At 41.5% G+C, this 12,565-nt stretch overlaps 1 protein-coding gene across 1 annotated transcript in view; it reads left to right on the top strand.

The window, feature by feature from the left end:
• Positions 1-12,565, top strand: part of LOC128660490 (uncharacterized) — a gene marked incomplete in the record, with an annotated part of 570,712 nt that overhangs the window by 255,633 nt on the left and 302,514 nt on the right. Inside the window, 1 exon segment of the mRNA XM_053714367.1 lies at positions 4,917-4,947. Within this exon segment, the coding sequence (XP_053570342.1) occupies positions 4,917-4,947 (31 nt within the window).

Genomic DNA, 12,565 nt, shown 5'->3' with positions numbered 1-12,565 from the left:
GTTGTCTTCAGACCACGTAAAAAGACAGGCATTCTTACATTGTGTAGAAGACCTGTTAAAAATGGGAGTGATTCATCCTGTTCCATTAAGAGAACAAGGGATGGGGTTCTACTCCAATCTGTTCATAGTTCCCAAAAAAGAGGGAACGTTCAGACCAATCTTAGATCTCAAGATCTTAAACAAGTTTCTCAAGGTTCCATCGTTCAAGATGGAAACCATTCGAACTATTCTTCCTTCCATCCAGGAAGGTCAATTCATGACCACAGTGGATTTAAAGGATGCGTATCTACATATTCCTATCCACAAGGAACATCATCGGTTCCTAAGGTTCGCATTCCTGGACAAGCATTACCAGTTCGTGGCGCTTCCTTTCGGATTAGCCACTGCTCCAAGGATTTTCACAAAGGTACTAGGGTCCCTTCTAGCTGTGCTAAGACCAAGGGGCATTGCTGTAGTACCTTACTTGGACGACATTCTGATTCAAGCGTCGTCCCTTCCTCAAGCAAAGGCTCACACGGACATTGTCCTGGCCTTTCTCAGATCTCACGGATGGAAAGTGAACGTGGAAAAGAGTTCTCTATCTCCGTCAACAAGGGTTCCCTTCTTGGGAACAATAATAGACTCCTTAGAAATGAGGATTTTTCTGACAGAGGCCAGAAAAACAAAACTTCTAGACTCTTGTCGGATACTTCATTCCGTTCCTCTTCCTTCCATAGCGCAGTGCATGGAAGTGATCGGTTTGATGGTAGCGGCAATGGACATAGTTCCTTTTGCGCGCATTCATCTAAGACCATTACAACTGTGCATGCTCAGTCAGTGGAATGGGGACTATACAGACTTGTCTCCGAAGATACAAGTAAATCAGAGGACCAGAGACTCACTCCGTTGGTGGCTGTCCCTGGACAACCTGTCACAAGGGATGACATTCCGCAGACCGGAGTGGGTCATCGTCACGTCCGACGCCAGTCTGATGGGCTGGGGCGCGGTCTGGGGATCCCTGAAAGCTCAGGGTCTTTGGTCTCGGGAAGAATCTCTTCTACCGATAAATATTCTGGAACTGAGAGCGATATTCAATGCTCTCAAGGCTTGGCCTCAGCTAGCGAGGGCCAAGTTCATACGGTTTCAATCAGACAACATGAGAACTGTTGCGTACATCAACCATCAGGGGGGAACAAGGAGTTCCCTAGCGATGGAAGAAGTGACCAAAATCATTCTATGGGCGGAGTCTCACTCCTGCCACCTGTCTGCTATCCACATCCCAGGAGTGGAAAATTGGGAAGCGGATTTTCTGAGTCGTCAGACATTGCATCCGGGGGAGTGGGAACTCCATCCGGAAATCTTTGCCCAAGTCACTCAGCTGTGGGGCATTCCAGACATGGATCTGATGGCCTCTCGTCAGAACTTCAAAGTTCCTTGCTACGGGTCCAGATCCAGGGATCCCAAGGCGGCTCTAGTGGATGCACTAGTAGCACCTTGGACCTTCAAACTAGCTTATGTGTTCCCGCCGTTTCCTCTCATCCCCAGGCTGGTAGCCAGGATCAATCAGGAGAGGGCGTCGGTGATCTTGATAGCTCCTGCGTGGCCACGCAGGACTTGGTATGCAGATCTGGTGAATATGTCATCGGCTCCACCTTGGAAGCTACCTTTGAGACGAGACCTTCTTGTTCAGGGTCCGTTCGAACATCCGAATCTGGTTTCACTCCAGCTGACTGCTTGGAGATTGAACGCTTGATCTTATCGAAGCGAGGGTTCTCAGATTCTGTTATCGATACTCTTGTTCAGGCCAGAAAGCCTGTAACTAGAAAGATTTACCACAAAATTTGGAAAAAATATATCTGTTGGTGTGAATCTAAAGGATTCCCTTGGGACAAGGTTAAGATTCCTAAGATTCTATCCTTCCTTCAAGAAGGATTGGAAAAAGGATTATCTGCTAGTTCCCTAAAGGGACAGATTTCTGCCTTGTCTGTGTTACTTCACAAAAAGCTGGCAGCTGTGCCAGATGTTCAAGCCTTTGTTCAGGCTCTGGTTAGAATTAAGCCTGTTTACAAACCTTTGACTCCTCCTTGGAGTCTCAACTTAGTTCTTTCAGTTCTTCAGGGGGTTCCGTTTGAACCCTTACATTCCGTTGATATTAAGTTATTATCTTGGAAAGTTTTGTTTTTAGTTGCAATTTCTTCTGCTAGAAGAGTTTCAGAATTATCTGCTCTGCAGTGTTCTCCTCCTTATCTGGTGTTCCATGCAGATAAGGTGGTTTTACGTACTAAACCTGGTTTTCTTCCAAAAGTTGTTTCTAACAAAAACATTAACCAGGAGATTATCGTACCTTCTCTGTGTCCGAAACCAGTTTCAAAGAAGGAACGTTTGTTGCACAATCTGGATGTTGTTCGCGCTCTAAAATTCTATTTAGCTGCTACAAAGGATTTTAGACAAACATCTTCCTTGTTTGTTGTTTATTCCGGTAAAAGGAGAGGTCAAAAAGCAACTTCTACCTCTCTCTCTTTTTGGATTAAAAGCATCATCAGATTGGCTTACGAGACTGCCGGACGGCAGCCTCCCGAAAGAATCACGGCTCATTCCACTAGGGCTGTGGCTTCCACATGGGCCTTCAAGAACGAGGCTTCTGTTGATCAGATATGTAGGGCAGCGACTTGGTCTTCACTGCACACTTTTACCAAATTTTACAAGTTTGATACTTTTGCTTCTTCTGAGGCTATTTTTGGGAGAAAGGTTTTGCAAGCCGTGGTGCCTTCCATTTAGGTGACCTGATTTGCTCCCTCCCTTCATCCGTGTCCTAAAGCTTTGGTATTGGTTCCCACAAGTAAGGATGACGCCGTGGACCGGACACACCTATGTTGGAGAAAACAGAATTTATGTTTACCTGATAAATTACTTTCTCCAACGGTGTGTCCGGTCCACGGCCCGCCCTGGTTTTTTTAATCAGGTCTGATAATTTATTTTCTTTAACTACAGTCACCACGGTACCATATGGTTTCTCCTATGCAAATATTCCTCCTTAACGTCGGTCGAATGACTGGGGTAGGCGGAACCTAGGAGGGATCATGTGACCAGCTTTGCTGGGCTCTTTGCCATTTCCTGTTGGGGAAGAGAATATCCCACAAGTAAGGATGACGCCGTGGACCGGACACACCGTTAGAGAAAGTAATTTATCAGGTAAACATAAATTCTGTTTTTTCTTTCTTACCTGAAGCTGGATAGCAGATGAGGTATAACTGTTTACACAGCACTTACTCTGGTTTTGAGGTAAAATATCATCCTTTTTTACATAGAGCTGTTTAGGTGAGTCAGCTTTTTACAGTTATGCTGCATCACTTTCAAGTGATTTAGCATATGAGTATTATGCCCCTTTAAAGAGTGATATATTTTGCTGTAAGCAGTTTTTTGTTCATAAATGTTTCCAAAGCTAAACTGAAGTTAAAATGCTATAAAACATGTGGAGATCTGTGCATATCCTAAAAGGTCTAATAAAGTAAAAATAGTTTGCATAAAAAATTGTTTAAATATTGCTGGCAAGTATTTTAAAATAAATTTAAAAAATAAGCAAAAATACTTAAATATCCATGCTGTCTGGAGCAGCCTGCTCCACCACCCTTATCAGTTTTCAAACACAGGCATTGTATTTCAGATGAGTTCACAACTTTTAGGCATGATCCTTCAGATAATCACTGTACACTTTTGCATTCTACCAAAGCAACAATAGCTATAGATACAGCTATAGAAGGAAATGTGTGGGGGGAGATAGATCTTTACAATTCGGAAACTTAAAGGGACATTATACACTAGATTTTTCTTTGCATAAATGTTTTGTAGATGATCCATTTATATAACCTATACAGTTCTGTTTTTTTTAAAAAAAAAAAAAATAGTTTTGCTTATTTTTAAAAAACATTGCGCTGATTTTCAGACTCCTAACCAAAAGTTATACTGATGTCTGCCCTACTCCAGCTTGCTCCTTTTAGTATAAATAATCTTTTCATATGCAGAGGAAGGGGGAGAGGGGTGAGTGTCTGCTATATATTCACTTTCAGTGGGTTTTCCACCTAACCTTTTCAACAGAGCAAAACTGGGAGTAAGTTTTTAAAAGGTTTTATACTGGACTTTTATATCAGTATCTGCATATTATTCTTTATAGTTGTGTCTATTATATGCAGTTATATGCATATTGGTGTATACTGTCCCTTTAAAAGAAAGGGCTAATGACGAGGCACTGCAGTATAACTTTGCAGGTAAAGTAATTAAAGTACATATTATATTTTGTCTCTATCCCAACTTGTCTTATGTTCTTTTAAAAGCAGTAATGTGTAATGTCCAATTTACAAGTGCTATTAAAGGGACAGTCTACTACAGAATTTTTATTGTTTAAAATGATAGATAATCCCTTTATTACCCATTCCCCAGTTTTGCATAACAAACACTGTTATATTATTATACCTTTTACCTCTGTGATTACCTTGTATCTAAGCCTCTGTAGATTCCCCCCTTATTTCAGTTCTTTTTACAGACTTGCATTTAAGCCAATCAGTGCCCTCCCATAAGTAACTCCACGGGCATGAGCATAATGTTATCTATATGGCACATATGAACTAATGCCCTATAGCTGTGAAAAACTCAAATGCCTTCGGATAAGAGGCGGCCTTCAAGGGCTTAGAAATTATCATATGAGCCTACCTATGTTTAGCTTTCAACTAAGAATACTGAGAGAACAAGGCTAATTTGATGATAAAAGTAAATTGGAAACTTGTTTAAAATTACATGGCCTATCTGAATCATTAAAATGTAAGTGTGGTAATGATACTAGGGTTTGCAAAAGAAAACAAAAACATAAATGGATGTTAAAGTCTCATGCTCAGTGTGGTTCTTCATTTTGTTTTATTTTTTACATCTCTTGCATATTAAAGAATCCTAAATCGCTGGAAGTACAACAAGCAGGTATGTTCTCATAGCCCATCAGTCATAATCTTTATTAAATGGGTACTAAATATAAATATATCTTTCTTCATTTATTTTAGAAAACAAGCCCTTGTAATTATTTGTTTTAGAAGGATTTTAATTTTTGTTTCGAATTGTACAATTTAACTTTCTGGTCAATAAGTTTATAAAGGTTGTGGAAGCTAAGCTTTGTAATTATATGTATATGTATGTATGTTTGTGTAAAAAAATAAATAAATAAATAAATATATATATATATATATATATATATATATATATATATATATATACACACACACTGTATATACTAGACATAAGCTTGCCCAGAGGGCAGTCTATGATTAAAAAAATCCAAACCCCCAAGCTAATTTTACTGAAAATAAAAAAATGTAAAATTACAGAAAAAAATAAACAAAGCTATCCAAAATAAGAAAATTAAATATATACTAATACCCCTATAAAAAATAAAAAAATCACCCCAAAAATAAAAACACCCCCTATTTTAATACTGAACTACTAATAGCCCTTAAAAGGGCCTTTTGTATTGCATTGCCCTAAGTTAAACAGCTCTTTTACTTACAAAAATTACCACTTACCCCCTAACAGTAAAACCCCCACCTAACCAACCCCCAAAATAAAAAACCTAACACTAAAAAACCTAAACTACCCATTGCCCCCAAAGGGGCATTTGTATGGGCATTGCCCTTAAAAGGACATTTGGCTCTTTTATTGCTCTTAAAAGGGCAATCAGCTCTTTTACTGCCTATAAAATCCCTAATTTTAAAATAAATAAAAAAAAATAAAAAATACTAAAACTAAGCCCCAAATAGGTACTCACCGTTCCTGAAGTCCGGCTGAGGTGGTCTTCTTCTAGGCGGCTCCGTCATCTTCTATCTTCATCCTGTGTGAAGGAGGTGCGTAGCGGTCCTCAGTGGTGGTCTTAAGCAGCGCGGAGGCTCCTCTTCATCCGATCTCCGGCGCACACGGAAATTTTAATGCAAGGTACCGCATTCGATTTGGGGTAACCTGCATTCCTATTGGCTGAAATTTTGAAATCAGCCAATAGGATTAGAGCTACTGAAATCCTATTGGCTGTTCAAATCAGCCAATAAGATTTCAGGAGCTCTCATCCTATTGGCTGATTTCAAAATTTCAGCCAATAGGAATGCAAGGTACCCCAATAATTATGGTGTACCTTGCATTCAATCTTCAGTGTGCGACGGACGATCACATAAAGAGGAGCCTCCACGCCGCTGAGGACCGCCGCTGAAGATCCGTGCATCAGGGAAGCCAGCTCCGTACCTCTGCTCTGCGCTGCCTTCGCTCCGGATAAAGATAGATAATCGAGCCGCCTGGAAGAAGACCTTCTTTGCCGGACTTCAGGAACGATGATTTCCTATTTGGGGCTTAGTTATAGGATTTTTTTTTTTTTTTTTAGATTAGGGATTTAATGGGCTGTAAAAGAGCTGTATGCCCTTTTCAGGTCAATGGGTAGTTCAGTTTTTTTAGTGTTATTTTTTTTTATTGTGAGGGGTTTTTATTGTCAGGGTGGATTTTAATATTTTTTAAAACATAAAAGAGCTGTTTAATTTAGGGCAATGCCCTACAAAAGGCCATTTTAAGGGCTATTGGTAGATTAGTTTAGATTAGGGGGTGTTTTTATTTTGGGGGGGGGGGCTTTTTTATTTTTATAGGGATTAGGTTTAATTTTTTTATTTTTGATAATTTGGTTTATTTTTTCTGTAATTTTAGAGTTTTTTATTTCTTTCCTAAGATATGGAGAGTCCCTGACGTCATCAATTACTAGTGGGAATATCACTCCTGGCCAGCAGGAGGAGGCAAAGAGCACCACAGCAAAGCTGTTAAGTGTCACTCCCCTACCCATCGTCCCCAGTAACTCTCTTTGCCTCTGTCACGTTAATCTCTTCAGTAGGGTAGTGGTGGCTTTAAAGCAGTTAGAAAATTGTGAGGTAGTCCTTGCTTGGGTTTCTAACATATTTTCTGCCTATGGTATAGAAAGCCAGAGTAGGTTTAATCTGTAAAGAGTATGTGTCCTTTCATGGCTTGTGAGCTATCTTCCTGCCCGACAGCTAGATTTGCAGGTAAGTGCTTTTGTCTTCTAGGTAATGGAGACTTGCACTGCAGAAGTTCTTTTAATTACTTCAATAATTTCTGGGACATGTTTAATTCTGTAGGCAGGTTAATCTTCCCTTTCCTAAGGGATTGGTTTATTTCTCAGTGCCTTGTAAATTATTTATTTAAATCAATAGATTCTTTTATATGTAAAATTGGGGCTTTATGTTAGTGTGTGCTGTTTGAGACTGATGCGACCGGGAGTCGCTTTTTACATTTCTTAAGCAGTTTCTGACGGGGAGCCATTTTTACTTTGATTAGGGAGTGTTTCTACGACTCGAAGAAGGCAAGGCTGTTTATTATAGCGCGCTTTTAGCAAATGTGCAATTTTGCCGGTCCACAGTCTCTTCCGTTTTTGAGCTGAGTGGCGTCACTGTTCCTTGCTTGTTCGCATAGGCTGAGGTGAAGTCTATTGCAAGTAGTCTCCTGCACACATCGTTTTCAGGATTGCGGTAGGCAACCCAGACGGTCTGGGGTGTAGAGGTCTAGAGTGTTTGCTATGAGTGTTTGCTATGAGTGTTTAGTCATAACGTTGGAGTTAAAAAAAAACGTACTCAATTTAAAGTGACAGTAGTCATTTTTTCTTTCTAAAAAGATTTTTCTTAAACTATGGACATGGATAATCATTCTGTTTCATTTGATAAGTGTTAATGTCTAGAGGCCCAAATTGTTTCACCTATGAAATTTTGTTCTGATTGTTTAAATAACACGTTAAAGTGTTAAAATAAGATTTTGCCCGCTGACCCAAATGTCTCTCAGGATGATGCTGTTCAGGCAACGCCACAGCTTTCTCCTTTAATGTCCCAAGCCTCAATGGCATCACATGCAGTGCCCTGCAGTTCCTCTCAGCCTCCTGGAGGAATTTATTTGCCAGCAGAAATTGCTGCTCAGGTATCTTATGTGCTGTCTGCGGCATTATCTGCTCTTCCTGTGCTAAAGGGAAAACCCAAGAGGAAACTTAGAGATTCAGATAGTAAGGTTTCTGTTCCAACCACTGCTACACAGGTTGCTCTCCCTCATGAGTCTGATGAGGAGGGTATACGTTGGTAGCCTCTGAGGGTCAGATCTCAGATTCGGACAGTATAATTCCTTTATGTTAAAGGAGGTATTTGCTACTTTGGACAACTCCGATGGTGCTTCCTTACAATGGTAAGACCTTGTTTGGACCTGGTCTGGCAGAAATAATTTCTGATATTAAGGGTGGAAAAGGTTTTTTTCTACCACAAGACAAGAAGAATAGACCTAACGGACGTCAGAGTAATTTTCATTCCTTTCATTACTTCAAAGGAATGTCTTCCTCTCCCTCTTCCAAGCAGGAACAGTCCAAGTCTTCTTGGAAACCCAATCAGTCTTGGAACAAGGGGAAACCATCAAAGAAACCCGCAGCTAAGTCTGAATCGGCATGAAGGGTTTGCCCTCAAACTTTCCCTTTTTTGTCAAGCGTGGAGACGAGATGTCCCAGATCCTTGGTCTGTGAACATAGTATCTCAGGTTACAAAATAGAATTCAAAACTTTCCCTCCCAGGGGCAGAATCCACCTCTCAAGATTATCTGCAGACCACGTAAAAAGAGAGGCATTCTTGAACTGCGTTCAGGACTCTTCCTCCCTGGGAGTGATTGTTCCAGTTCCGTTAAGGGAACAGGGTCTAGGATTCTATTCAAATCTGTTTGTGGTGCCAAAAACGAGGGAACTTTTTGACCCATTTTAGATCTAAAGTGCCTCAATAAGTTTCTCAGGGTACGGTCCTTCAAAATGGAAACCATTTGTTCCATTCTTCCTTTGGTCCAAGAGGGTCAGTTCATGACGACCATAGACCTGAAGGACGCATATCTTCATGTTCCCATCCACAGGGATAATCACAAATTCCTGAGATTTGCCTTTCTAGATGAACACCTTCAGTATGTGGCTCTTCCGTTTGGCCTTGACACAGCTCCCAGAATTTTCTCAAAGGTTCTGGGGGCTCTCTTGGCAGTGATCAGGTCCCAGGGAATTGCAGTGGCGCCATTCCGGGACGAAATATTGGTTCAGGCGCCACCTTTCAACAAGCAAACTCTCATACAGAGATTGTGTTGTCTTTTCTACGTTCCCACAGTTGGAAAGTGAAACCTGAAAAGAGTTCCCTTGTTCCAGCTACATGGGTGGTTTTCTTAGTGACCATAATCAATTCCCTAACTATGAAAATTTTTCTGAAGGAGGTCAGAAAATCCAGAATTCTCTCCTCTTGCCTCTCTCTACAGTCTGTTTGGCTATCAGTGGCTCAATGTATGGAGGTAATTGGTCTGATGGTCACTTCCATGGACATAATTTCCTTTGCTCGATTCCATTTGAGTGCTCTGCAATTATGCATGCTCAGACAATGGAACGGAGACTATTCGGATCTGTCTCAGAGGATAGATCTAGACCAGTCGACAAGAGACTTTCTCCCGTGGTGGCTTTTTCAGGACCATCTGTCTAAGTGCACATGCTTCCGGAGACCTTCCTGGGTGATTGTGACCACGGATGCCAGCCTGCTAGGCTGGGGAGCAGTCTGGGACTCGTTAAAGGCACAGGGACTATGGACTCGGGAGGAGTCTGCTATCCCCATAAACATCTTGGAATTGAGAGTGATTTACAATGCTCTGATGGCTTGTCCTCAATTGTCCTTAGCACGGTTTCAGGTTTCAGTCAGACAACATCTCCTCAGTTGCTTACATCAATCACTAGGGAGGAACTCGGATTTCCTTAGCCATGAAGGAGGTAGCACGGATTATTCAGTGGGCAGAAGCTCACAATTTTTGTCTATCTGCCATCCTCATTCCTGGAGTAGACAACTGGGAAGCGGATTTCCTGAGCAGACAGACATTTTATCCTGGGGAGTGGGCTCTCCATCCGGAGGTGTTCTCCAGGTTAACCCTTGAATGGGGGGTGCCGGGGGTGGATCTGACGTTGTCTCGGCAGAACGCCAAGCTTTCAAGGTACAGTTCAAGGTCAAGAGATCCTCAGGCCTCTCTGATAGATTCTCTGGCGGTTCCTTGGGATTTCGGTCTAGCATACCTGTTTCCTCCATTTGCGCTCCTTCAACAAGTTATTGCTCGTATCAAACAGGCGAGAGAATCAATAATTCTAATAGCTCCTGCATGGCCTCACAGGATCTGGTATGCAGACCTAGTGAATATGTTATCTTGGCCACCTTGGGGGTTTCCTCTGAGGAAGGACCTTCTAACTCAGGGTCCATTCCTCCATCCAAATCACATTTCTCTAAAGCTGACTGCTTGTAGATTGAACGCTTAGTTCTGTCTAAGCGTGGATTTTCTGAGTCGGTCATTGAGACCATGATCCAGGCTCGCAAGCCTGTTACTGGTAAAAATTTACCATAAGGTATGGCATAAATACCTTTATTGGTGTGAATCTAAGGGATACTCTTGGAGTAGGGTCAGGGTTCCTAGAATTTTGTCTTTTCTTCAGGAAGGTCTGGAGAAAGGGTTGTGAGTCAGTTCTCTGAAAGGTCAGATTTCTGCAATATCCATTTAGTTACGCAAGCGTTTGGCGGATGTGCCAGATGTTCAATCTTTTTGTCAGGCCCTGGTCAGAATCAGGCCTGTGTTTAAACCTGTTGCTCCTCTTTGGAGCCTTAATCTTGTTCTTAAAGTTTTGCAGCAGGCTCCGTTTGAGCCAATGCATTCCATAGATATTAAGTTGCTATCTTGGAAGATTTTGTTTCTTATTGCTATCTCTTCTGCTCTGAGAGTTTTGGAACGCTCGGCTCTGCAGTGTGATTCGCCTTACCTTATCTTTCATGCGGATAGGGCGGTTCTTCGTACTAAATTGGGGTTTCTTCCTAAAGTTGTTTCGGATAGAAATATTAATCAGGAAATTGTTGTTCCTTCTCTTTTTCCCAATCCTCTTTCTCATAAAGAACGTCTGTTGTGCGTGCTCTAAAATTCTACCTACAGGCGACTAAGGATTTTCACCAGTCTTCTGCCCTGTTTGTTTGTTTCTCAGGAAAGCGTAAGGGTCAAAAGGCTACTGCTACTTCTCTTTCCCTCTGGTTGAGAAGTATGATTAATTTTGCTTATGAGACTGCTGGACAGCAGCCTCCTGAGAGAATTACAGCTCATTCCTCTAGGGCTGTCTCCTCTTCTTGGGGATTCAAAAATAAAGCTTCTGTGGAACAGATTTGCAAGGCTGCAAATTGGTCCTCTCTGCAAACTTTTTTCAAATTTTACTAATTTGATACTTTTGACTTGGCTGATGCCTCTTTTGAGAGAAAGGTTCTTCAAGCTGTGGTGCTTTCTATTTAGGTCTGCCTGTTGTGTTCTCCCTCTCTATTCATTCAGTGTCCTCTAGCTTGGGTATTGGGTCCCACTAGTTAATGAATGACATCAGGGACTCTCCATATCTTAGGAAAAAAAACAAAATGTATGCTTACCTGATAAATTTCTTTCTGGATATGGAGAGTCCCCAACCCCACCCTTTATTAAGACAGTTATGTTTGACTAAACCTCAGGCACCTCTACACCTTTGTGTTGTTCCATTTCCCTTCGGTCGAATGACTGGGCGATTATGAGTAGGGGAGTGACACTTCGCAGCTTTGCTGTGGTGTTCTTTGCCGCCTCCTGCTTGCCAGGAGTGATATTCCCACTAGTAATTGAATGACATCGTGGACTCTCCATATCCAGAAAAAAAGAAATTTATCAGGTAAGCATAAATGGGTTTTTTTTTTTTGCAACTCTCCGATACAAGCCACATTTCTTGAGAATTTTGTGATATTATGGTCACATGCACACAATGACCACTCTTTGTCATAAATTCCTGCAACTGCTTCAGAGTTCCTGTGGGCCTCTTGGTAGCCTCTCTGACCAGTTTCCTCCTGGCTCTTTCATCCAGTTTGGAGTGACGTCCTGATCCAGAGAGGGTCTGTGTTGTACCAAATACACTCCACTTCTTAATAATGGACTTCACTGTGCTTCTAGGCATTGATAAAGCCTTTGATATTTTCTTGTATCCATCTCCTGACTTTGCATGTCCACAACATTATCCCAGAGATTTTTTGACAGTGCCAATCAGTTGATTGTTTGCTTCAGTTGCACTACCAGGGACTGAGATGCTCCAGGAAAGCTCTTTTCATGCTTAGCTAATCAATATACCACAGCTGATCACAGTTGAAGGTTAAATGGCTTTGTGTGTGCCGTTGAGAAGGTGATTAGCTACAACTGATTGAGTTTACAAGTAATTTTAGGAGGGGGTGATCCTTTTTCCAACTCAGTGATTCTGTTTTTGAATTTTCATTATTTTTGTCTGACAAGTTGGTATCTTTCACTTGGATGTTATAAGTTGCAATGAGTAATTACAACTGGATAAACAAAAACTGTGTCTGTCTTTGTCAGGCTGCAAAGCAACAAAATGTGATTATTTCTCCAACATAGGTGTGTCCGGTCCACGGCGTCATCCTTACTTGTGGGATATTCTCTTCCCCAACAGGAAATGGCAAAGAGCCCAGCAAAG

Source organism: Bombina bombina, chromosome 5 (genome assembly GCF_027579735.1).
Source record: "Bombina bombina isolate aBomBom1 chromosome 5, aBomBom1.pri, whole genome shotgun sequence".
Lineage (NCBI taxonomy): Eukaryota > Metazoa > Chordata > Amphibia > Anura > Bombinatoridae > Bombina > Bombina bombina.
The sequence above is the reverse complement of the archived record's forward strand: the minus strand, read 5'-3'. Positions and strand labels throughout refer to the sequence as shown.